At 48.9% G+C, this 26,204-nt stretch overlaps 1 protein-coding gene across 1 annotated transcript in view; it reads right to left on the reverse strand.

Annotated features, from left to right (window-relative positions):
- The window catches only part of CEP162 (centrosomal protein 162), a 635,242-nt gene that overhangs the window by 83,349 nt on the left and 525,689 nt on the right, over positions 1-26,204 (reverse strand). The window contains exon 16 of the mRNA XM_086926571.1: positions 1,218-1,316. Within this exon, the coding sequence (XP_086782697.1) occupies positions 1,218-1,316 (99 nt within the window). The remainder of the gene's footprint in view (positions 1-1,217; positions 1,317-26,204) is intronic.

Consider the following 26,204-nt stretch of genomic DNA (forward strand, 5'->3'; position numbering starts at 1 on the left):
TTGGAATGCTTTGACTTACCTGACCCAGAGTGAGAAGACTTAGATCCAGAGGAACCATGGTGATGGCTTTGCGACCGGTCCCTCGACCTCCCATGGGACCGGGAACTTGAGTGGCGCGGAGCCAACTGCCGGTCTTCGGGCAAATTTCAGGACCGCTCCGCAAAGTCCTCAGCGCCATGGCCCGGCAGTCGGGGCACGACTTGGAGTCGTGGTCGAGCCCCAGGCAGTAGAGACACACGCGGTGCAGGTCCGTCACCAAAATCATGCGGTGACAGTCCCTGCAGTTCTTGAAGCCGGGCATCCCTACGACACCAGGAGTCGATCGACTCAGAAGAAATGAGGTAAAAGGCCTCGAAAAAACTCAGTCAAAAGTGACTGGGGGTACTTGCTCTTCCTGGATCTGAGCTTACTGGTGCGGGAAAAGAGAGAACTGACGTTAGCGCGTGAACACGTCTAAGTAGCTCCAGCGACTTCATCCCAGCACCGACGACACACGCGGAGCCGCACAACGACACCTACCGACGCGCATGGGTACTGATGACGAAAACTTTCCGGATCCAGTCTGACGCCTGGAGGTAATTCTAAAGTAAGGAATCTATCACTATGTGTTTCTTTCAGATAAATGTATCAACCACTGCATGAACTTGAAACTTTGTAAAATGTAAATGTGCAATCTAAAATACATGTAATGCAAGTATTTAATATCTTACGACTTTCCCACCAAGTTATGACTCTCCTGTATCAACCACACATCGAACAATACTGTTCTAAGCATAGCACTTTATTTGTAAGACTCTCAGGATGAAATACAAATAAAATATCATTTATAAACAGTTCTGCTGCTGTGAGAGCCAGATTTGATCTAAGTTAATTACCTAAAATAAAATAAAAAATGGGAAACTACAAGCCTGAGTAACATTAAGAGCATGATACATTCTGTGTGTAAACAGTAACACATGCGATGAGCCATGGCAGTTATCCACACATTGCAGGGTTAGAAAAACCCTTTTGCTACTCACACGTTTTTTAAACCCACCCATCCATCACTTTCATAATATGCTCCTGGCCTTCAAACACTTGAACAGGCACTCTGGGATATTAATAAAAGTGTGTAAAAGACTATGAATGCACGCAATAAAATATACAGTTATGTAAAAAGAAGCATTTAAGAATGAGGACTGTGAAAATAGAACAATAAAATGTGCTTTTCAAATCACCTCCTTTTGGAGAATGTCCTCTCGAATTTGAAGCCTTGCCAGGGATTCGCGATCTCGCTGAAGCTCATTAACTTGCTCTTGAAGATGTTTTATGAGAATCTAGGGAAACGTTTTCAATACTCCCATTAAAAAAGCACGTACTTGATACATTATAAAAAATGTAAAAAACACTTGTAAACGTGAACATTATGACCGATGATGTCTGCATGGGCTCCTTTTATTAATCAGTCTGCCAAACAGTAAAGTATTGAAAAGAAAAGAATTAACTTCAAGTTCTGAAAGGGGCACAAATGTACTCGTTAGTTCGAAACTTCACCAATGCAGTAATTCGTGCATACAACTGAATACTAATCTTAACCAAACAATGAAGAAAAAACATCACAACATTTATAATTGTATTTGTCATAATTTCAAGATCGCTTGACAATTAAACCAGTCCAACAAAGATCTCACAGAGTGCTGTCAAATATAGAAAGTGTAGGAGTCTCTTTTGGCATTGACAGTTCGCTTCTGCACTGAACCCTGCTAAACACTGAATATGGCAAATTTTGGGATTCGAATATAAATTGATCCGTTGGCATGTCCACTCTTTTTTAGCATCAAACTCTAAACGACATTGTCAGTGGGGTAACACAAACTGATGAAACCTCTTTGCAGAATGTGATGAGGCCGCTGTAAGGGTCCCAGTCCCATACCTCACAGATATTTATTTATTGTTTTTATTTTGAAGGTTTTGTATAGTGTGAACATGACCCTTGCGGGTATCAGAGGCTTTACAGGGAAGCATAGGGCAAAGTACGACGTATATCTTTATGACCTCCAGATATAGATAGTTGTAAAAGTGTATGCATAAAGACAGAAAATACAAAAACATCAAAACAGTGATGGCAACTCAGTTATGTGGGTCATGTCGTCGATCATGTAAGTTAAGGTTCCCCCTTGTGACACAGTGCACGGAGTCGTAGTAGAGTTCAACTTGTTTTATTGAACATCAAACATAGCTCAAAATCGTTAAAGAGCGCCGAGCGTCTAGCTATGTGCTGCATCGGTCACCAATGGCGCTCACACCTTCGCGTCTTTCTTCTTATACTCTACGCTGCGCACGCGCCTCGCTCTTGTCCATAGCGTGACGCGTCATCGCGTTCACGCTCGTAGACTAGAGCGCAACACCACATATCTCCCCCCTTTGACACAACAATTTTATTAAGTGAGCTGGGGAGGAACCTCTATAGTCCCCTCATATCATAGTCTCTATACTTTGCGGGTAAGGCGACAGTTCTGCCTGTGCGGGTCCGCCTTACCGGGTTGTTCTCCTCGCTCCGTCTACTCCAGGAAGATTCTCAATGTCTTTTCCATTGTCTCTCTCCTTAGCAGCTTCAAGGTTGGAATGGTCTTTTGTACATTCTGTTATACGTGTCTCACTTCCTCCTCCTTCTTCTCTGTCCTCGATGGTTTCTCTTAAGCTTTCCTCACTCACGGGATTCTCCTCTTCTCCTCCTATGCATATCTCCTCTTCCTCTGATTTAGGCCAATTTACGATCTTGTTGACTCTCGCCATGCGATCTTGGGACCACACTTTACCGTCGCTGAGTAGCGCAGCCCTACCTCGGACTTCTTTGACTTGCAAGGGTGGGCTATACTGGCTGTCTCCCTTCTTCTGTAGTGTGGGTAGTTTGACTCTAACCCATTCTCCTTCCTCCAACACAGTCTCTTTTACGTTGCGCCGTCTATTGTAGTGGGCGGCGTATACCTTTTGGGCCTTGTTTAAGTTGTGCTGTACTACCGCTGGGGACCATTTGCTGGTTACAGTCTTTTCTCTCCACACAACGTTGTCCCGGGTGAACGGGAATCGGCCTCTTAGGATTTGGAAGGGGCTGTATCCTACCACGGTGGGGGTGATCCTGTATGCCCACAACATGCTATGTACTTCTGCTTCCCAGTCCTTCCCTTGTGTGATGGCCGCTTGTATTGAGCCCATAAGCACGCGGTTAAACCTCTCCACTTGGCCGTTGCTTGCTGGGTGGTATATCGCATTGTGCTTAGATGTGATTCCATTCCTCTTCATGAATCGGGACCATTTTTCAGAGACGAACTGGGGTCCATTGTCACTAAGTATACTCTTAGGTATGCCTTCACTTAAGAACAAAGAGGTTAAGAATCTCAATATGGTCTCGGTGTCCATGGCCTCCTGTACGTCCACTTCTGGCCACTTGGAGTACTTGTCAATAACTACACACAGGAATTTGTTTACTCCCCTATTGTCCAGCACTGGCCCCAGGATGTCAATGGCTATGTCTTCCCATGGGTTTTGGGGGTTATCGAATTTTCCTAGTGCTGGTCTGAGGGGTCGGAGTATTTTGTCTGCTCCTTGGCATTGTTCACACTCTCTCACCAGTCTTTCAATCTGGGCGTCCATACCCGGCCACCAGTACATCTGCTTCACCCGGGCCTTAGTCTTCACAATGCCTAGGTGCCCTTCGTGTAGTTGTTTCAGCAATGTCGGAACGAGGGCCTCAGGTGGAACAACCCTCTCTCCTCTGTATAGGAAAATTCCGGAGTCACTCAGGGACAGTTCTTCTCGAATTTCGTAGAACTTTCTCATCTCTTCTCTGAGCTTCCGTTTGTCTGGCCAGGCGGATGTGAGGTGTTTTTTGACTTCTGACATCTCTGGATCTCGCTCATAGGCTGCAGCCCATTCCTGACTGCTTATCGACGTCTCATTGTCCATCATGATCGCTACCATCTCGTCTGTTTCCGGCGCTGCCACCGGGGATTCCTCCATGGCAGACGCCCTACTGAGGTAGTCAGCCACCTTGTTCTGGGTGCCCGGCAGGTATTCAACATCATAAACATAGTCCAGCAATTTGAGCGTCATCTTCGCGATTCGTGGGGTGGCTGTGTCATGGCCCGAGGACGTCAAGACTTTGACTAAGGGTTTGTGATCTGTTTGGAGTTTGAACCTGGTGCCCCAGATGAACTGCCGAAACTTGCTCATTGCCCACGTGACTGCCAGCATCTCTTTTTCTATGACGCTGTATCTTTGTTCTGTGGGGGATAGGGCTCGTGACGCAAAACTGATTGTCTCTACGGAGCCGTTCTCCCTCACCTGTGCCAGCACCGCTCCCAAGCCCTTGTCACTTGCGTCTGTTGTCAGGATGGTGTTCCCTGAGGGATCATAGCCCTGTAACGGGATGGCTTCACTAATGTCTTTCTTCTCCATTTCAAATTCTCTCTGGGCTTCCGCATCCCATTCGAACTTCGACTTGTCTCGGATGAGTAGACGCATTCTGTACGTCTTAGTCGCAAAGTGTCTCACAAACCGGCTGTAGTACTCTGCCATTCCAAGGAACGACCGTACCTCCTCTTTGGATTTCGGAGCCTCGGCCTCTTTGATGGTTCTCACGTTCGTCCCTTTTGGCGAAATGCCCTGGCTTCCTATTTCATGTCCCAAATAGGTTACGGAGGGTAACCCTATTTTACATTTGCTCCACTCCGCCGTGAGGCCTCTGTTTTGCAGCACCCCGAGCACCTTGGTCAGTTTCCCATCGTGATCTTCCCTGTTGGTTCCCATGACCAGGATATCATCTTGAAAATACTGGACTCCGGGTATGTCTTTCAATAAGCGATGCATTAATTTTTGGAAGACTGCGGCGGCCGATGCCAGGCCAAAGGGCATACGGCAGAATTGGTAGCATCCAAAGGGCGTTATGAAGGAGGTGTACTTTCTGCTTGCCGGGTGCAGGTCGATTTGGTGGTATGCCGACGTGAGGTCGATGGTGGAGAAGTGGGTGATGCCTTTGGTTTTCGCCAACATTTCATCTATTCTGGGCAGAGGGAACTTTTCCACAATGAGGCACTTGTTGAGTTCACAGAGGTCTACGCATAGACGGACCTTGCCATTGGGCTTCTTGGCCACCACCAGGGGGGCCAACCACTCTGAACTGTCTATGGGCTCTATGATGCCCTGCTTCTCTAGTCTCTGGAGTTCAGCTTGTACAGCCTCCTTCGTGGATATGGGGATGTTCCTGACTTTGTGTGTTACTGGCGTCGCTCCTTCTTTGAGTATTATTTTGTGGACGAATTTGTCCAATTTTCCTACCGTGCCGTCGAACACTTTGGGGTAGGTTTCTTTCCACTCTTCGCCGTTCGTGATGGGCTGTTCTTCCGTCAGGAGGATTTGTTCCTTGCCCCCTGGATCCAGTCTTATACCTAAGTATCCTGCATCTCTCCACCCCAGGACTGAGGGGCCTTTTTCGGCCACGTATAACTTGCAGGTCGCCGTTCTGCCTCGGAATTCAAATTTTAGTGGTCGGAAACCTATCATGGGAATGGTGTTTTCTGTGTAGGAAATGGCCCGGATGTCAGGTGGATGCAGCTCTGGCCCCACTGTGGGCACGAAGTCTCCTTCCCAAATGGACCGTTGTACTATCGTCCAGGGGGATCCCGAGTCCACTGCCACGTGCACTTTCACCCCGCCGATGAACATGTCTGTGCGCGGTTTGTCTGTGCGTCTTCCCGTCACTTCTAGTACCTGCCCTTCGATGCATAGTACCATGTCGCTGTCTTCCAGGTCTTCCTCCGCTCCGACTTCAGACGGTGCTGACTCGACACACTTCACGGTGGCCCTTCTTCCCTTTTTTCGGCAGACTTTTTCAAAATGGCCGACCAGGCCGCAGAACGCGCATCTGGCGCGAAACGCTGGGCAACGTTTGTCTTGTGCCGAGTGGGCCGTGCTGCCGCACCTGTAGCATGAGAACTTGTTTTCTGTGGGCGTGCGACTTATCTGTTTCCCTGTCCATCTGGGTTCTTGCTTCTGGTCGCCATAGGAACTTTTTTGTTTGTGCATGGTCGGGGCTTCGTCGATTTTGTTGACCATTTGTTTCTGTGTGTTTTCTCGTTTGGCCACGTCTGCGCAGCGCTTCGACATCTCTGCTTTTTTCACCATGGCTATGACGTCCTTAAGCGATGTTTCGCTTTGTGCCCATAGTTTGTCCTGGATCGATTTGTTGGTGGTGTGCATCACAATCTGGTCTTTTATGTACTCATCTTGCAGTGTTCCGTACTTGCACGTGATGGCCAGGCGCCGCAGAGCAGCTACGTAGTCGTCGATTGACTCCCCTGTTTCTTGTTTCCTTTGTTGGAAATTGTAGCGGTCTATGGAAACGCACACTGCCGGACGAAAGTGGTTGTCTAGATCTTCCAGCGCATTTTGGAACACATCGTCCTCTGTCGCCTCGCGTTCCTTAGGAACTATGTTGGCGAACACTCTCACCCCCTCTGGGCCTAAGTTGTGGAGCAACAGTCTCTTCTTTCACGCTGGGGCGTATGGTCCTCCGTTCTCATCTTCGAGTGCTTCTATGTAGTTCCTGAAATATTCCCTCCAGTCTTCCCATTTCATTTGGGGTTCACCTGGCCTGGGTAAGAAGGGGATGGGTGCCATCAGCGCGGATGATTGGTTCGCCATCTTGGGTACGTCTTTTGGCGCTTCTGTCTGGGCCCTGGGGTTATTCGACGCACTGGGGCCTTCTGCCCTACTTGCAGCGTCTCCTTGGCTTCTGGGACTGCCTGGGGTGTTGTCCTCTGCGCCTCGTGGAGGGTTGGAGTTTTGCTCGCCCTCTTCTGGAGTCTGGACAGTGCCTTTAGTTGCCAGCGTGCAGGCTGGGGGAACCCTCTTCTCCGGGACCGCACTGACCTGAGGTGTGGCCCGTGGCTGGTCCGCTGCCAAGTGGTGGTGGTGTGCTTCTGCCGCGCTCTACGATTTCGCGTTGCTGGTGCTTCTCGTCCGTTGATGTCTCGACGAGGGAAGTTCCACTCCGTCTCCGGGACTCGACTCTCGGTTCGGCTGTGTGTGCACAGTGGGGAAATCCCAATCCTCGTCGCCACTGTAATGTATGTTAAGGTTCCCCCTTGTGACACAGTGCACGGAGTCGTAGTAGAGTTCAACTTGTTTTATTGAACATCAAACATAGCTCAAAATCGTTAAAGAGCGCCGAGCGTCTAGCTATGTGCTGCATCGGTCACCAATGGCGCTCACACCTTCGCGCCTTTCTTCTTATACTCTACGCTGCTCACGCGCCTCGCTCTTGTCCATAGCGTGACGCGTCATCGCGTTCACGCTCGTAGACTAGAGCACAACACCACAACTCATGAGTAGAGACTTAATTTCTTTCTTGAAAGAGGCAGTAGAGGGATCAAGTCTTGTTTCTGGGGTCAATGCGTTCCAGATCCTTGGGGAGATTCCAGAGAAGGCTTGGTTGTATGTTTTCTTTTTAGAAAATCTTCGTGGTTTCACAAGAAGAGTGCTGGAGCTCCTGGAGGATCGATCACCACCCGAGAGCACACATTTCTGGGCCAGATATCTCGGGTCTTGTAGTGAAGGGCTTTATGGGTCATGCAAGCGCTTTTAAGTTGAATTCTTCTTTCAATTTGAAGCCAATTGAGAGTTTTAAGGTCAGGGGAAATGTGGCAGTGTCTTTTAGAACCCAGGAAGAGGTTGGCAGCCGAATTGAGGGTGGCTCTTAGAGGGGCCGTTGTGGTTCTGGGAAGTTTGCAAAGAATTGCACTCCCATAATCTATTCTGGGAATTACTAGAGCTTGCACTGCCAATTTGAAGTCATTAGAGGGAAGGAAGGGTTATCATTTTCTCAGAATGCTCATCTGTATGTTCACTCCTTTTGTTGTAGCGATGATATGTTTATGCATGTTTAGATTCCCGTTGAGTGTTATTCCAAGAGATCTCGCTGAGTCAATAAGTTGAGGCTGGCAGTTGAGCGCTGTAAACTGTTTAAGCCATTACTCTATGATGGATGTTTGATTGGGATGGGCAATTAGGAGGACTTCAGTCTTGAGGGTGTTTAGGTTAAGGTAGTATTCAGCAAGACAAAACAGTTTTTTTTTGTAGAGTTAAGATAAGAGATCTGATGTCCTTCGGGAAGAGGCCTTTAGGTACAGTTGTATATCGTCCTCGTACGTGTGATAACGAATGTTGGTGGAGTTAAGAATTTCGGTTAGAGGTTCCATGAATAGGTTAAAAGGGGTGGGTGAAAGGGAGGAGCCCTGTGGGACTTCTAATGTGACTCGGATGGACTTAGATAGAGATTGGTTGACCTTGAATCTTTGGGATCTGTTTTGGAGCAAAGAGGTGAACCAATTTAGTACGGATCCTGATAAGCCCATTCTATGTCTTTGGAGGTCTAGAAGATTGTCGTGTTTGGCGGTGTCGAATACCAGAGATAAGTCAAGCAGGATTAAAAGGCAAACTTTGTTTTGATCTCGGATTTTGTGCATTATCTGCGTCAGAGCCGATTCAGTACTGTGCCCTGTGCGGAAACCGGATTGGCACTGGTCCAGCAGGTCGAATTGTTCGATGTGGTTGCAAAGTTGAATGTGTACACATTTTTCCAGGAGTTTAGCCAGAGCTGGAACGTTAGAGATCGGATGGTATTTGTTTAAGTCTGTGCGGTCCGCAGATGTTTTTTAAATTCAAATTTGTTTTATTGGTTTCAAGAAAAAATACAGGCAGTACATTGCAAGAGGAGGACTCCATATATAAGTAGCATATGAGACAGACAAGCATGTCTTCTCCACAAAGCAAACGGCAATCGAAATACATGGCTGGTCCGTGAGTGTGAGGCAGAAGCCGTGTATGTTAAGCCTGTTAAGAGAACGTAATCCTAAAAACACAAACCAAAAACCCCCTCCCCCCCTCCACCCCCCCCAACCCAACCAGTGTGCCGAATTAGTAGAGCGATCATCAAGGCTGCCACAGCCCGTTTAACTTGTCCCCTCATGAGGTCGGTGAGAGTCAGTTGGGGTATCTGTAAGGTGCAGTAATCGGAGACATCTAGGGCATGTGATTTCGTTGAATTCCTTTGAGCGAAGGGACAGTAATGGTGACCAAAGCTTGCGGAACGTGTCAGCTGACTAAGTGTGGCCTGGATGCGCTCCATTGCCAGTGTGAACCAAATTTTGTGTAGTCATCCTGTGTGAGTGGGTCTAGTAGTGGTCCCCCAGAGTGACAAGACGTGTTGGGACGCAGCTTGCATGGTAATCCCCATTTGGCACCCTCGTATGGATTTCAGGGGGAAGGTGAGCTCATTGGGAAGGCCCAGGAGAGTATAGGCAGGAAATTTCGGAATTTCAGTGTTGAATGTGCTGTCTATGTCATCTAATACCGCTGTCCAGTAGTCCCTAACTTCTCGGCAATCCCAAAGGAGATGAGTCATAGTGCCCCGTTCCCCGCAGCCCCTCCAGCAAAGCGCGCTACGAGATGGGTTCCCTTTGTTGAGCCGAACAGGAGTAAGGTGTTGGTAAATGGCTAGTTTCACCGCCGCTTCTTTGCCAGCAGTGTTGCGCGTCGTGTGGCAAGCCCTATAGTATATGTATCGCCATTCCTGGTCTGTCAGTGACCTCTCTAGCTCTGCCTCCCAACGTTTCTGTCCCGCTGCACGACCCCTCGCTGGTGTGGGCGTAAGCAACTGATAGATTTCCGAGATGAGGCTTTTATCTGAGTCCTTCGTCACTAGCCACCTTTCAAAATCTATCATTTGTCTGCCAACTAGTGGTGCATAATCAGGGTGTGTGAGCCAGTGTTGAAGTTGAAAATATTGGAAAAGTTGGGGTGAGAAAACGCCATATCCCTGAGATAGATCTGAGAGGGGAAGAAAACCCTGCAAATCGAAGAGGTTACCAGCCGACCTGCAGCTGGTGCTGAACCACTGTGAGAATGTGTGTGGATCATTGACTGGTGGGAACTCTGGTTTATCTAGAAGGGGAGTGAGCGGAGAGGGGAAGGTCGTAAGGCCTCTTCTTACAGCGACCGTGTCCCAGACGCGCAGAATGGTACGGGTGATAGGGGACCTCTGGAGGTATCGCAGCCTGTCACGTCTGTGGAGAAATGGGATCTTCCAAAGGGATGTTTGGGCCATCGCCCTGTCTTGGAACAACCATCTTTTTTCAGATTCCGGCCTATACCATTCCTCAAGGTAGCGGAGCTGTGATGCCTGAAAGTATAGCTGAAGATTGGGGATCCCAAGACCCCCTTCATCCATGCCCCTATAGGCTAATTGTTTGTGTAAGCGCAGACGTTTACCCCCCCCCCCTATGAATTGTTGGAAGGCACCCTGTAAGGTTGCGATGGCGCCAGCTGGGGGCAACACTGGGATGGTTTGGAAAACATATAGAATCTTGGGCAGGACCGACATCTTCACCGCTGCAATTCGCCCCAATAGGGAGAGAGGTTGTTTGGACCATCGTGTCAGATCCGCGTGCATCTGGGATGTAAGGCTTGCGTAGTTTAGGGCGACCGTCAAATCTGTGGAGGAGGTAAGGGTGATAGCCAGGTATGGAATCTGCGTTCTCGTTTGCAAGCCCCCTCCGTACACTGTCGTGCCCGCAGGGGAATGGGTATTGCTACCCATTGGCAGTATCAGCGACTTCCCCCTGTTCATCTTGAAGCCAGACATCGCACAAAAGGACTCCACCTCCCCCAGGAATGCGTGGATCGAGCGCTCCGGGCGATCGAGGGCAGCTATAATGTCGTCGGCGTAGAGGCCGATCGTATGTGGCTCCCCGCCAAAAGTGATGCCATGTATGTCCGGAATATCGCAGATCTTTTGCGCTAGCGGGTCCACATATAGAGCAAACAAAAGAGGCGAGAGGGGGCACCCCTGCCTCGTGCCACGTTGGATCTCGAAGGGGCTCGAGGGCAAGCTACCCAGGCGAACCCGCGCTTGGGGATGGTGGTAACAGCTTGCAATCCAAAATTGAAAGCAGTCTCCTATTCCAAAATGGGCCAAGACCCGTCGTAGGAAACTCGGTTAAACGCCTTCTTGGCGTCGATGGTCAGCAGGGCTGAGTCCGACTGTTGGAAATGGGCCTAGTCCACCAGGTGGAGGATCCGTTTGGTGTTATCGCTACGTTGACGGCTCGGGACGAAGCCGGACTGGTCAGGTTCCTGAACCCCAGGCAAGTAGAGCACAAGGCGTGCAGCCAGCACGCCTGTGAAGAGTTTCAGGTCCAAGTTAAGGAGGGAGATAGGGCGGAACGCCGAGCAATGCGTGGGTTCTTTGCCGGGCTTAGGTAGCACTACTAACTCGGCTTCCAACATATCCGGAGGAATGGAGCCCGGGCTGCTGAAGGAGTTGAAAAGCCGAGTAAGAACTGGGGCAAAGAGCGGGCTAAAGGTTTTATAAAAACCGGCGGAATAACCGTCCGGGCCTGGAGACTTGAGGGGTCGAAGGCGAGATATAGCTGCCACCACTTCATCTAATCGGATGGGAGCCTCCAAGGCGTCCACGCTAGCCGGGGAGAGCGCCGTAGTCGCCACACCTGCCAAGTATGTATCGATGTCCGCACCCGCGACAGTATCGGCTCGGTATAAGAAGGCGTAGAAATCCCGAAACGCTTCCGCGATCTGTGCCTCCTCCTTAATTTCATCGCCCCTTCCATCTTTTAGGCCTTGGATCTTCGAGCGCTGGGTTTTTGCTTTCAGCGCGCTAGCGAGTAGGCGACCAGTCTTGTTCCCTCCCACATAATAAATATGGCGGAGGCGCAGTGCAGCAAACTCTGCCCTATCCATGTCCAAGCTGGCCAATTGGTTCCAGACTCGTGGAGCCCGGTGCGGCTATGAACCCTTTCGAGTTCAGAGACTTGGGCCGTCAGGTCGGACCGTTTCGCTGCGCGGTCCTTAGCCCCCGCTGCTGCTATCGCGATGAGTTCGCCGCGGGCCACCGATTTCAGGGCTCCCCACAGGGCCGAAACGGAGACCTCGGGCGTATCATTAATGGTCAGATAGTCAGTAATGCACTAGCGGAGTTGCTTAGTGACCTCCGGTCGCTGTAGGAGAGTTTCGCGTAACCTCCATTTCCCAGGGGGACGCCTAATCTTGGAAACTGTGAGTGTAATTTCGATTGCATCGTGGTCTAGAAGGGCTGCTGGCACAATGCAGATGTCGGTTAGCCTGGCGATCAGGTCAGAAGATCCGAGAAAGTGATCTAGTCTGGCATAGGTGCGGTGCACATGTGAATAAAACGTCTATTGTGACACCCCCGGGTGTTTGGCCCTCCATAAATCCACCAGCCCCCTTTCGAGTAACAAAGTCTTGCCTGCGGTGGAGAGAGTGCCTGTGTCCCCATATCTGTGCCTTGATCTATCCGCGTTAGTGTCCATCACCAGGTTGAGGCCCCCGCCTAGAAGCAGGAGAAGGTCAGGGGAACTGAGCGTCTCCGAGACGGCACCTTTCAAAAAGGATTCCTGCCTTGTGTTTGGAGTGTAAAGGGAACCTATTGTCAGCTGTTGGTTACCGATCAGGAAGCTATATGTCAGGAGCCTACCCTTGATCTCCCCCATTTTGTCACCAATCCGTCCCCGGAAGTGCCTAGACACTAAGATAGCCACCCCTGCTTTTTTCTCGCGTAGAGAGGAGAAGAACTGTTGGGGGAAAGCGCGGGATCGCATCCTGTGCCAATCCTTCGCAAGTAAATGGGTTTCTTGGATTAAACAAATCTCGGCCCCCGGGTTTTCTAGATAAGAGAGCACTGCCCTCCGCTTAACGGGATTATTCAAGCCCTTCACATTAAGGGTCAGTATCTTCAAGACGGAGTCCGTCATCTCAAAGTGAAGGGATGAAAGGTGCTATGTGAGGTTGATAATCTTTCGGTACAATAGGCGTGTGTATAGCTAGGGTGTCTGCACATTGAACCCTCGCGGCACACTGGTTCCCACCCTTGACCCCTCCCCTCCCCCCGCCCCAAACCAAACCCCAACTGACGACCCCCTCCTCCCCCACTGCTCCCCCTCCCCCGAAGTCCAAAACGTCCAACCCCCCAAACACCCGTTCCAGCCCAAACCCTCACCCTGCCAACCCCCCTCCCCCCTCCTTACCAGCCCCAACTAGGAATCCCCAATTGCAAACCATAGTCAGTCTCAGGCCCATCAATTCAGTTCAGGCCCGTAGAGAATTCGTGTGGAGGGTAGTGTGGCAGTGGCGGCCCCGTTGGCCCCCCCCCGCCCACCCCCCTCGCCCGTGTTGACACAAAGCTAAGAGTGCAAATCCCTCGTCAGTGCTGTCTCAAGGCGCAGCCGCCGTGTCTTTGACCACATCCTGTATGGCTGCCGCCTGTTCCTGATCCATGGTCGTCTGGTCCGGTTTGAGTTCCGCCTTGGGGGAGCGCTGGCGGATTGCTGTTTGGGCCCTTTCTGTGAGCGTTGAGGCGATGTTTTACCCTCGTGTTCGTCCTCCTCCGGGTCGATTCCCAGCAGTGTGCAAGTGTCTCGGAGGGAACGGAGTTGTTGCAAGGTTCCCTTCCATTTAAAGATCAGCCAAAAGGGATGACCCCAAGAGTAGGGGATCCCTTTGTCCCGTAGGAACGCTGTGGCCACCCGGAAGGCCTTCCGCTTTAGAAGAGTGATGGCGGAAAGGTCTTGGTATAAGGCCACCGGGTGGCCCTGAAACTGAAGGGGTTGTTTCTGCCGAGCTTCTTTCAGGATCCTCTCTTTCAAGGGGAAATCAGGTAGAAAAGCTAAAATGGCCAGCGGGGGCGCAGGCGCACGCCGAGCCAGGCCAACTCTGTGCGCCCGGTCTATGCGGATTTCAAAGTCTGGAGATTCGCCCTAAATTTCTCTGAACAACCCCTGCAGGTAGTCAGCCACACTGTTCCCTTCCGCTTTAGATGGTACTCCCCGGACTCGGATGTTGTTTCTCCAGGAGCGGTTCTCAAGGTCCTCCATGTGCGCCTGGAGATCTACCTGTTGATCCCGGAGGCGGAGGACTTCTTGTTGCAGGAGCTTCACTTCTTCGCTACGTGTCTGGTCCGAGTCCTTCACCACCGCAACTCTCTCTCCCAAGCCGTGTACATTGCGACGCAGTTTGCGTTGCTCCCTGGCTAGTTCTTGCTTCAGGGTTTGAAAGTCTTCCCTCAGGGAGTTAAAGAGGGACTCCAGAAAGGCCTTGGTGATAGGGGCTCCCCCCTCTTCCTGCCCGAGGGCGCCCGCCGCCGTCGCAGGGGGGGCTGGGCTCTTGTCTCCCTTGGGGGCGCTCTTGACAAGCTTGTCAGTGATTGTGCGGCCCCCCCTGCGCCCCGTGTTGGCCATCTCGTCCTGTTCTGTTCGCCAGCCGGGTTCGTGGTGACCAGTAGTTCTTCCCGAAGGTGGTCAGGCAAGTCAAGGTGCTGTCTGGACCCCTCCAAGTGGTATGCGGCTTGCCAATGGGGAGTACTCCGCGAGGGGGGCCTTCTCCCCCCCAATCCTAGGGCTCTCCCTGCTGAGCTTACGCAGTCTGTGCAATGACCAGGCACTGGGCACCCCCGGTTACTCCGTGCCCCTCCTCACCTTGCTGTCGTTAGCCCCTTTCCCGGGCCGCTACAAGCTCAGGGCAGTCCAAGCCTCTGAAATTCAGTGGAAGACCCGGCAGGCTGCGGTCTTCTGACCGTCTGCACTGCGTGGTAGGCCCCAAGCCTGGGCCTAGATTTTCGCGAATGGCCCCGCTGTCTGCGCCAGCTCCAGCACTCTCGGTGCCTGCTCCCCTGGGCCAATCCACGGTGGAGGTCGTTACCGCTGCGCCAAGGCCGGGCAATGATGTAGGGCCCGCTATACAAGGTCAGCCGCTGCCCTGGTTCTCCAATATGATCCGCCACTTGCGCACTGTAGGCCTCAGACCGGGGCCTCAAGTTACGCGCTTCCCGATGTGATGCGCGCAAGCCTCTGCACCTTCGCCGCCTGCTCTCGCGGCTCGCTCTGCGCCGGGGCTCACCGTCACAGAGGGGGTCTCGCCCGCCCCCCCCCCCCCGGTCGCTCTGTGTTCCGCCGCCAACCGCGGCAAAGCCCACACAGTCGGGTCGCAGCGTCAGCCTCCTCGGTGCCTGGCCGCCACGTCACCGCGGCGCACGGGCGGAGCTCGGGTCCCCAGCGGGAAGGCGCTCTCTGAAGGGCCTCCAGCTGTCCGATGCGGGCCAAAAGTCGGGCCGTGCAGGTCAGCCGGTCAGCAGTGAGGTTTTGCCGGTGTTTGGGGATTTGCGTGCAGATAGCCAGGCTACACTGGGTTCAGGGCCGGGGAGCCTCGCGGGTCTGTGTCCTTTCAGGCCGCCATCTTGGCCACCCCCCCCCGCAGATGTTTTTTAGGATGGGGGACGCGTGCCCCAATTTAGGGTTTTCTGGTATAATGCCTTGAAGCAGAGAGGCATTGACAATCTTCGTGCATAGTTGCAGTATCAAAGATTTGATCTCATTTAAGAAGTTAGAGGGTAGAGTCTTGATGGGCAAATGGTAAAGGTTTCCAGAGGAGAAGCAAGGGTGCTGCTGGGAAAGAAAGAATGATGCTCAAAATCCATCTGCAGGTCAATCATCATGTTTTCGGTCTTCTCACTAAAGGAGAAGGCAAATTCCTCACAACTAGGTAATGTGCTCGGTTTAGTTTGGGAGGGGGGATTTGATAGGCCATTTGATTGTGCTTTAACTAATTTGAATAGTTTTTTTGGTCGGTTTTTATCTTGGTCTAACTGGTTCCTAAAAAAGTTTGCTTTAGACTTTCTGATATTTAGTAGTAGCGGTAGCTCTTAGAAGCTTAAGGTGGTCAAGGGACAGGCAGGCTCTCCACCGATGTTCAATTCGTCTTAAGGTACATCTATCCGAATTGAGGCTGCCATCGTACCATGAGTCATTGGTTGAAAATAATTTTCATTGTAGCAAATCTAGTACCGCAGTCATGGAACTGAAGTAGTGGTTTATAAGACCCTGTGTGAGAAGTTGGCCCGATATGCAACGTTCGCTATTCTAGCGACCGCTATGTATCGTTCCAACGACCCTTATGGTGTTTGGTTGTAAGTCAACCTATAGACCAGCTATCCTAGTAGCGTGGATACGAGCAGTCTAAGGCTAAAGACTCGAGAGGGCGCGTTAAGCTAGCTGTTTACCACACATGTACCCCTTGAACACCCAGTGAAAGGACACCACACAAGTGTTATGAAAATAAACAGTATATTTATTAAGAATCACAACAGCCCTGTACTCTTTATGAGGACAGGGTACTAAGCACAACCAAATCTCTTTAGCAAATACTTCAAGTGCACGTTTAAACAAGTGTCCGAGGACACGGAAAGGTTAAGGCAAGTCGGAAGCGAGGGACTCGGGACCCTAGAGTAAGGAGGCTATGCAGGCACCGAAATGCCGAGTTACCTAGCCACGAGGGCTGCGGCTGCACAAGTCTTACAGGCGTCGGGGTCTTCGCTGACGAGCCAGGAGCCGGAAGAAAAGGAGTTGCTGGCCGGCGACCAGTGATGAATAGTTCGTAGGGATCCAAGCCTGGATCAGAGATTGATGAAACCTGAAAGCAGAGGGGACCAAGTTCGTACTACTAGCCAGTAGTCAGAGGGTACCAGGAAGGCACCGGTTGGCCGTCACCTCGACCAGGTGAGTGGGCGACGCTAGGCTCTGCAGTCTCACGGACCAGGAGGCGTTGTCGGCGACCACGGTGGAGGTGCGAGCTGTCCCACGAAGGATGGTGCTGTCGGCGTCGCTGGGCCCAGGATGGGGCAACAAGCCTTGGCAGATCTCAGGGCCACGTGGTGGGCCTAAGATGGCGTCTTGGTTGGACCAGGAGGGTCCGGGGTGCTTCTCGCAAAGATGGAAGCAAGGGCCAGTCTGGAGCAACCAGACCAGCAGTGATGATTCTCGGATGTCGTCACAGAAGGGCACAAGCCAGCGGCTAGTGACCAGACAACGTGCTGAGCAGCGAGCAGAAGGGCCCCACGCAGATCGTGGAGATGCTGGGAGACTGCACTTCGGTGCTGGAGCGGCTCAGGGTCAGGGCTTCTCGGACCCCAGAGCACTCACCAGAGAGTTACCTCGATGGTCGTGCTGGTTTTAAGAGCGTGCAGGTTCTGATGATGGCCGGTCCCTCGAGGTCTCGTCGCACCCACAGATCACAGCTGAGCTGATGACGTGGGTAGAGGTCAGAGGTGCCAGGGAAGCCGGTTCTCGTCGAGCTGGGCCGTCGGATTCCTTGAGGAAGGACTTACAGCAAACCGCAGAGTTCTTAGATGGTGCCCGCTGATGCAGGGTGACTACTCCTTAGCCACAAGGGAGAAATCTTGAGAAGAGTCTTGAAGTCCTTTCGTAGAAAGTATTCTTGATTCAAAGATGATCTAATTTGGAAGGGTCCCCGCTCCGGCCTTTATCCTAAAGAAAGGGGCGGGTATATGACTAGGTCCTGCCCTAAGGGTGGGACCAGGAAGGGGGTAGTTACACCCCTCTCCCCTGCCGGACTTTCCCCAGGCCAGGGCTGTCGCCCCTGGAACTGGTTCTAACCGGCAGATGCGTAGTGAGCACCGGGGTGCCACTCCGCAGTCACCTTCTTGCAAAAGCCCTACCTACCCAGAATACACAAACCCTGTCTGGGACGGTGCGAACACCGCCCTCGACAGGAAACCCTTTGTCCAAGCGCTCCTCGCTGGAAGGACTCCCAGCAGCAGGAGGTCAGACTCGTGTCTGTGGTGGCAGCATCCATTTTGTGGAGCTGAGGCTTTCGTTAACTTTAACCGGGGTTCACAGTTACGTACATGTCGTGTCCCTCTAGAAGGGCGGGATGCTAACCTCGTCGCCAGGGTTGGTGAGAGGGCAGCACCCCGATTCGTATGACACCTTACTCGACATGTCTTGATAACGCGACACCGAAGTTACCGATGTGGTACGCGTTATCATGGAACAGCCATTGGGTCTTTTCTCCGCAAGCTGCAACCGGCTCGGCTCGGGCCAGAACACAGTTCACACGAGCCCATGCACTCTGCCTTCAGGATTGTCAAGGCCTGCCATAGGAGTGACTGATAGGAACTCGGGTGTCCATTGTATGGTTAGATATAGGGCTACTATATCTAAAGCAAAGGGTGATTACACGACTTCGCCCCAGCTGTCATGCAGCCAGTTGTGTCAAATTTAGGAGGCCAGCCAAGGGTGGCATAATACATGCTGCAGCCCCTGGCGGCCCTGGGTACACCTATGCCCTGAGTTACAGGGTCTGATAAGGTGGCCCAGTACCAATTGGTAAATGCACCTAGGGTACATATCGTAATTTAGAAAGAGAACAGCCAGGCTGTGGGTCTGATTGGCAGGCCCACAGCCAGGGAAAGTCGTAAACCAGTGAAACAAAAGCAAAAAAATCTGGGTGATCATAGGATTGCAGACCCTACTCTCCTACACCCTGTACATCTGATAAGTCATTAAGGGGAGGCAAGAGGTTGTCACTGAGAGATGTTAGTAGATTGATGTTCGCATTTTATAGGCTCCTTTTCCAGATTTTCGGTTTCCTAGGTTGAGCTGAGTTTAGTCTCACAGCTTCATTAATGAGGAATATAATGAAGAGGTGGTCCGACCAATCACAAGGGAGGATTGATTCAAGTTGAATGGACTTTGCATTGGCAATGACAAGATCTAAGATTGAACCTTCATCATGTGTGGGGCTGTTACAGATTTGATTCAGATCGAGGTCCGTAAGAACGCTTTGAGGCTGTTTACAGCAGAGTCATTTAGGTCATTCTGATGTAGGTTGAGATCTCCAAGGAAGATTTGGGTGCCTTGTTGTCCTGTGCTTATAGTCAAGATATCCATAAACTGTTCAATGAAAGTGATATTGGCACCTGGAGGGTGATAGAACGTATGCAAGGTGAAAACTGGCCTCATGTTACATGTGATATCAATACAAAGGTATTCGGAAGAGGATAATACCGGTGAGTGAGATTGTTTCACAGTAAGACTATTCCGATGGGTGCGGGCAATGCCACCCCAGGTCTATTAGCTCTATCTAATCTAGTGATATCATGGTTTGGAGGGACCAGAATATTGAGGATGGGTCTGGATGATTCCTTTAACCAGGTTTTGGTCAGGAGTAGAAGGTCGGGTTTATGAGCGAGTATAAGATCAGCTATGTTCGCCGCATATCTTGAAGCCAATCTACAATTTAGAAGTATATATTTGAGATGGGGCTTAGCAAGAGCTGGGGAGTCCTGTGTGAGGGTGATTCACATATGGTTGTGTTTATTTATTTCTCTATGGTTGGATCTTGGAAATCTGTGTGGATTAGAGTGGATGGATTGGATTAGGGTATTACTATTTGTGTTATCAGGGCACGATGTAATGCGAGTGTGTTGCAGAAGTTCGGAGGAGAGAGTGGATATCATTGGGCGATAACCTCAATCAGAATGTTTGAGAAGGCGCATTGGGGTAGGGTAAAGTTCTCCATCTCGGGTACAGGAGCTTCGGAGAAGGTGATTGCATGGGGGGCGGGGGGTTTGGAGAATAATTACTATGATAGTTCGTAACCAAATCCCTATTAGGCCATCTGACCTTGGATGACTGTAGGATAAGGACAAGCAGGCTTTGGAGGTCAGCTTTGATTTGTTGTAGTGAGAGTGAGATCTCGTGAAGTACCTACTATTTAGTCAGGGGGCGAGTGTGAGGGCTAGGAGTGGGGCTTATGGGGTTGCAATATTATGGGCCTATGTAGGGCAGCCGGTAGGAGGGGTGGTTATAGGGGGAGGAAGGGGATGGGATAGAGGGAGGAGGTGAGGCGAGTACCATATGGGTGTGTGGGGGTGCTGGAGCTATGGTGTTGGCCAGAGTTAGCAAGACTATTTTAGAATTTGTTGTAAGTAATGGGGATGGGGGGATGGTGACTGTTGCTGCTACACTATATATATCCGTGAGATCGAAATCCTGAGACCGAGTGATGTTTTTCTAGAAGTAGAGATAGAGAGCAAAGAGAAGATGGCTTTCCTCCATTGAGCTCTTCTCTCCGTGTAAAAGATGATGTCATTGGTTAAAGCTCCTTTGTTCATGGAGAAGTAAGGATCCGAGCCCAAGGTCTCAGGGTGTGATTTGAGAAGTTTATGTTTAAAACATTTGGTTGCTTTTTTGTCACATTTGGCGGGAATTTAATGGTATATGTATGTCGTCCTGACAACTCCATATTGGGTCAATGCTTATTTGAAGAACCATATCTAGTTTAGAATGTGGGGGCAAAGGTAATGATAGGTGGGGATAGGTGGGGAATGGAGGGGAGGGGGATCTGGGAAAAATATGAGAGGTCGTGAGTTGGAGACAAGCTAAGGGGTGTACCTAATGCATACCAGGATGGAGTTAGGGATGATTGCTATAGAAAATAGTTGAAGGGGTACTAGTGATCGGAGGAGGGTAGAAGCACTAGGAACACAACCGGGCAGGTGCAAAAGTAAAAGTAAAACGTAATAGGGTAGTAGTAGTAAGGCTTGAGAGAAACCTATCATGCATGCTTATCGACTGAAGTTCATTAATGGTCATCAGATTCTGCTGAAGATGGATCAATAAAGCAGAATAACCTAGCTAGAGCAAGTCCAATCACCGGAGAGGAAACAAGCAAGTGGTCAGTGTGCTGGCATGCCCTTATGGAGGATAGAGGTTGGTAAGAGACAATGGCTCAGATTAATAAGTTTGCCTGAAGAGGTAGGGCGCAATAGGGTTTGCTTGTAAGGTCTATGCAGGTATTTTTGCATAGTGAAAGAGAGAGGAAGTACCATTCCAAGATAGCTGCCACTCTACCACTCTCTGCAAATCAGTCTTTCTTCTATGTTGTGTCTGGTGCTGCTAAGTTCATTCTTTGTGTTAAAACCAGGTATATAATAGCTCTATCAAATCTAAAAAAAAGGATAAATTAAAGAGGGGGAGGGGGGTTTAAGGCCCGAGACACCGAAGCCACTTCAGTCTTTAAACCAATGCAGGAGCACTCCATTGCGTGATCGCCGCGTAGTTTGGTGACTTTGTACCCAGGGTGTGAACAGGAGCACCAGTGGACCCCACCTGTGTCCCGAGCATGAGACCAGCCTATGACATGGGCAGGACCAGTTATAGTCGAAGGCTCAGACAATGGCAGTATCTGGGGAAAGGACGTGAGGCAGAAATGCGCGTCTCCCTCTTGATGAGCCGCCAGGCTCCAACAAGTCGAGATGCTCTGTCGGTTTAAGAGAGGCAAGCTAAATTAGTTGCTGACCACAAGTGCATTGGTGCGTGCCTCCATCGGTCCCCCGAATTTCTTGTTGGCTCCGCAGCACCGCACCGCAAATTCTCTGATGTCCCACCTCAGGTGAAGGAAGCTGGACGGTGCGGCCGTGATCGAGATGGGGTCCGCAGCAGTAGAGTGCTGTATCCAGATCCGAGCCACTGCAACAGACAGATGCGCCAGAACCCGTTACTCGCAGGTAATTTCCGTTGCACCGGAAAGGAAATCCAAACCGGGTGGGTGGATGGCACGGTATAATCGGGATAATCACAACACTGTGATCCCGCACCCAGAAGCTTTGTTGCTGTGCTCCCTATTTGCAGCCATATCCATTGATGTTGGGATTAGTGGGGGCATCCTGCAGGATGGAGATCCCCCTGCTCCGCGATTCGCCTCAGGGCCTTGTAAGTGTCCTTCAGTTTAAGGAACTTTCCAGCAGGAAACAGATGCACGTTCAACTACACTTTGTACCAGAAAATCTCACATCACCTCCAGAGGAAGAGTTGATCGAAGGCAACATTTAACCAGAGTTCTTTACTTCTTTCGCAGTCAGGTATGGCCAGCAACTGTGCAAGAGTTTAATGTGGATAATTTGTATTGGTTATTATGGCTCCAGTAACGTACGAGAAAGATGGGCTCGACTTCTCACCGAATTCAGCATCTGTACTTCGGCACTAAGTGCTGTCACAAGGGACACAGGAAGAAAAGTTAAATACCCCCCAAAAATACTGAAAGTGTTCACTTTCAAATTGAAAATCAAGGCTTCTGCTATGATTATTTTTGTTTACTGTTCTATCTGTATTTATTTCCACTTTCTTTTCTTTTAACTGCCCTCATCCACATTTTTGTGGAAAAAATAAATTTGCATCTAGCCTTTTTCACATTTATTTACACAAATATATACACTAGTACTTGGATGCCTGCAGGTTGTAATGCTCAATAAAATAACTGTCTATTTAATTATTAGAAGGGGTTATTAAGTTTGGTCTTTCGATGACTTCAGATCAAAGTAGGTTTACCCAAGTCTGTAATGTGGGATGCGCAAAACCACTGATACATTCAGTCATTGAAGTGAATCACTAACTGGTACAATCATAAATATTTGTTTTTGTTAACCATCACTCAATCGATCACCAATTTACAAAAACCTGTAAAAACGGGTCCAAAGCTGATAATCGGATTAAATCGTTAATGGTAAAGGACTTCGAATGACCACAGGTCCAGGATACACAGAGGGAATCCACAGTTATTTTCAAAAACTCTCCATGCTGTCAGGCCTCGTGGTAGCATTGGAAGCTTCAGAATCCCAGATGTCACTTCCGGATGGCCCAGACCTTGTCTTTTCTATCGCAAACAGATCCAGACTTGGTTTGCCCCATCGGCAAACATCTTGACTAAACTACCGTACAGTACACACTTGTGATATTCTGTCTGCAGAGTGTGTCAGCACAGTTGTTCCTGACACACAGCAGGTGTTCTGCTATTAGTCAGATGCTATTGCCTATGGCCCAGGTCCACATCCTGGGCGCTTCGTCCAAAAGAAAATGGGAACAAGGCACCGGATCAGCACTGAAAACGTACTGATACTGAAACGTAACATCTCAAGGCCCCTGATAAATCGTACTGAGCTCCAAGATACAGTTACATTCACAAGCTCCTCCATGACAGTTCATGGGGGCATCAATTGAGACAACAAAATCTGTGGCCTTGGTTTGAAAATGAAGGCCAACTGTAATATTCTGTTGCTGACATCCCCCCCTCTGTTCCCTCCATGCCAGACTCAAATTAAACTGGGGTGCAACAGTGAATAGATCAGCCCAGGAGACGGTAGGCTGATTAAACTTTTTGTGTAGTCTTCCTGCAAAGGACTCATCCGCAGATAGTTAGGAATATTTAGGGATACTCTGAGTAGTTATTCTGGGAATAGAATTGTAACTGAATACAACTTGCGATAACAGTTCCTCAAAGATTTTTTTTTTTGTTAAATATTTTTTATTGAAAAGTAAAGATAGTAAACATTACAATAGTTAAACAAAATATAACAAGTTAAACAGACTACAGAGTTAGTAAAGTTGTTTGCACGAAGAATCCCCTAAAAACATATAGATATGAAATACAAATCAAGTAATGAGAAGAACTAAATGATTCAGTAATAATAGTTTATGTTTTATGAATTTCTTTTACAAAAAGGAAGAGAGAGGAAATTAAAGACCAAAAAGAAGAAAGTACAACAAGAAGAAATAGAAAGAAAACCATGGGTTTTAGGAAGGTGGTAAGTGTGAAGATAGAAAAGTAGTAAATGATAACCAAAGTAAATCAGATTTAATTTTTTGAGACAACAAAGAAGATGAAACAGTAGATATTCTATGTTCATCACAAATAAGATTCCACCAAACCAATATACATAATTTAGAGTTATCTTTTGCAAAAAGTTAGTATAACGTTAGAAGCAAAAGCAATAAAAAGGTCAAATAAAACAGGCTTTGAAGAAAGATGATTAAAATCAGCAGATAAAGTACCCCAACAAATATTTTGAATAGATAATGGAATATTACATGAAAAAAATCAATAAACATTTTTAATATATTGCTTTCCAAAATTAATTCACTTGTCAAAGTACAGTCAGAGGAAAGACATGACCAGCATAAGGGAGAAACAGAGGAGTTAATTTTATGAAGGAAGGAGGGTGTAATAACAGCTCTGTTGTATACAAAAAGTAAACCTTGTGTAATATTGACAGCTTTGAAGGTACTAAAAATTGTACGCCACAATTGATTCCACTGATGGACAGATAATGGTTGAGATAGATCTTTCTCCCATAAAAGTTTGATAGAGGATTTATTCCTCTTGGGTAAAGGGGAAGACAGAGATTTATATATGAAGGAAGCTCTGGGGTAGAATCATTAGTAATATTGTGGAGTGACTTCAGACGTAAAGTTGTTGTTTAGTAAAAAGGATTGAAGTACACAAAATAGTTGGTTATATTATTGTAGACAGGAATCAGGGAGGCTAAATATCTCCTGCAACTGTGGAAAGGATAGAATGGAGCTTTGAGAGACCAAATGATACACATAAAAAATACCTTTTTCCTTCCAATGTTTGAAACACAATGATTTATGATGAAATTTGATACAATTATCATACCAAATAGAGGATGCAAGGAAGGATTAACATAAAACATACCCTTGGGTAAACATTGTATGTAATAGATGTTGGGGGTATTTTAACATTGGGTTTTTAGATATGAATCTATAATTAGACATGAAAACAACATCATGAAAAGAAAATACATGTAATGGAGAGTATTGAAAAATAATCCATGTTGGTATAGGAGAATCGAACAAGTTACTTACTTTCGGTAACGCTTTTTCTGGTAGATACAGTATCTGCCTGTGGATTCCTCACCTTGTGAATATCCCCCTGCGTCAGCAACGTTCGGAAAATTCTTTGTAGTACGCCGGCGTGGACGATGTCATAGGAGCACGGCAGCGCGCGCGACTCCGTCTGACGTCACCGACTCCTTATTAGGCCTACGTCGGCGTGATGACATCAGTTCCGCCCTTTTTTCCGTGCCTTCGAGGCACCCTGACGGACCAATGACGGAAGATATATACATATACACTGTACACAGTACATAAAAACCTAAAAATTGCACACACACAGTGTGTAGCTAAGGTTTGTAAATCAAACAAATTTCAAACATAAACATGCATATGAATACATAAATACCAGTATAGCAGGCGGGTGCGTCAGTGAGGAATCCACAGGCAGATACTGTATCTACCAGAAAAAGCGTTACCAAAGGTAAGTAACTTGTTCTTCTGATAGATACATCTGCCTTGTGGATTCCTCACCTTGTGAATAGAGTCCCACAGCAGTCCCCACTCCCGGAGGAGGGTGTCCACTCTGCTATACCAGAAAATCTTGGAGGACAGAGCGCGCAAAGTGGCCATCCCTCCTCACCTCGGTATCTAAGCAGTAGTGCTTCGAGAAAGTGTGGAGGGAGGCCCAAATCACAGCTCTGCGAATGTCCTCAACAGGAACACCTCTAGACAAAGCGGATGTTGCAGACTTTGCTGTAGTTGAATGAGCTCGGATACCCTCAGGAGGGTCCTTACCCGCCAGAGAGTAGCAAATCTTGATGCACAGGATTATCTATCTGGAAAGTGTGCGCTTGTGAACCGCTCTGCCCTTTTTGCAGCCAGCAAAACCCACGAAGAGCTGATAATCCATACGATAGTCTTTAGTCCTATCGAGATAGAAACTGACTGCTCTCTTAGGGTCCAAGCGATGAAGCCTCTCCTCCTCCTTGGAAGGGTAAGGGGGAGGATAAAAGGTAGGAAGGGTAATAGTTTGTCCTAGATGGAAGGGAGTTACCACCTTAGGGAGAAAAGCAGCCCTGGTCCTGAGTACCATTCTTTCAGCATGCATAGTCAAGAATGGGGGCTTGGAACTAAGAGCTTGAAGCTCACTTACCCTCCTTGCCGAGGTAATTGCAACCAAGAAGACCGTATTAAAAGATAAAAGCCTCATGGGACACTTGTGCAAGGGTTCGAAGGGAGAACCCATCAAATAGGTTAAAACAAGATTCAAATCCCAATGAGGAACAATAAAAGGTGTAGGAGGGAACTTATTAGTAAGACCCTTCAAAAACCTCAAAACCACAGGAGACTTAAAAAGAGAGGGCTGATTCGGCAAACAGAGAAATGCAGATAAAGCAGAAAGGTAACCCTTGACTGTGGCAACAGCAAAACCTTGCTGCGCCAGAGAAAGAGCAAACTGTAAAATGTGAGACAAATGAGCCTTCAAAGGGTCAACAGCCCTCTCCCCACACCGAGACAAATTTAGACCACCTATAAGAATAGATGGACTTAGTGGAGTCACGTCTGGCAGAAAGAATGACATCCATCACATCGTGAGGGAGAGAAAAAGAATTCAGGTTGCCCCGTTCAATTTCCAGGCATGAA

This window comes from Lissotriton vulgaris, chromosome 6 (genome assembly GCF_964263255.1).
Source record: "Lissotriton vulgaris chromosome 6, aLisVul1.2, whole genome shotgun sequence".
Classification (NCBI taxonomy): domain Eukaryota; kingdom Metazoa; phylum Chordata; class Amphibia; order Caudata; family Salamandridae; genus Lissotriton; species Lissotriton vulgaris.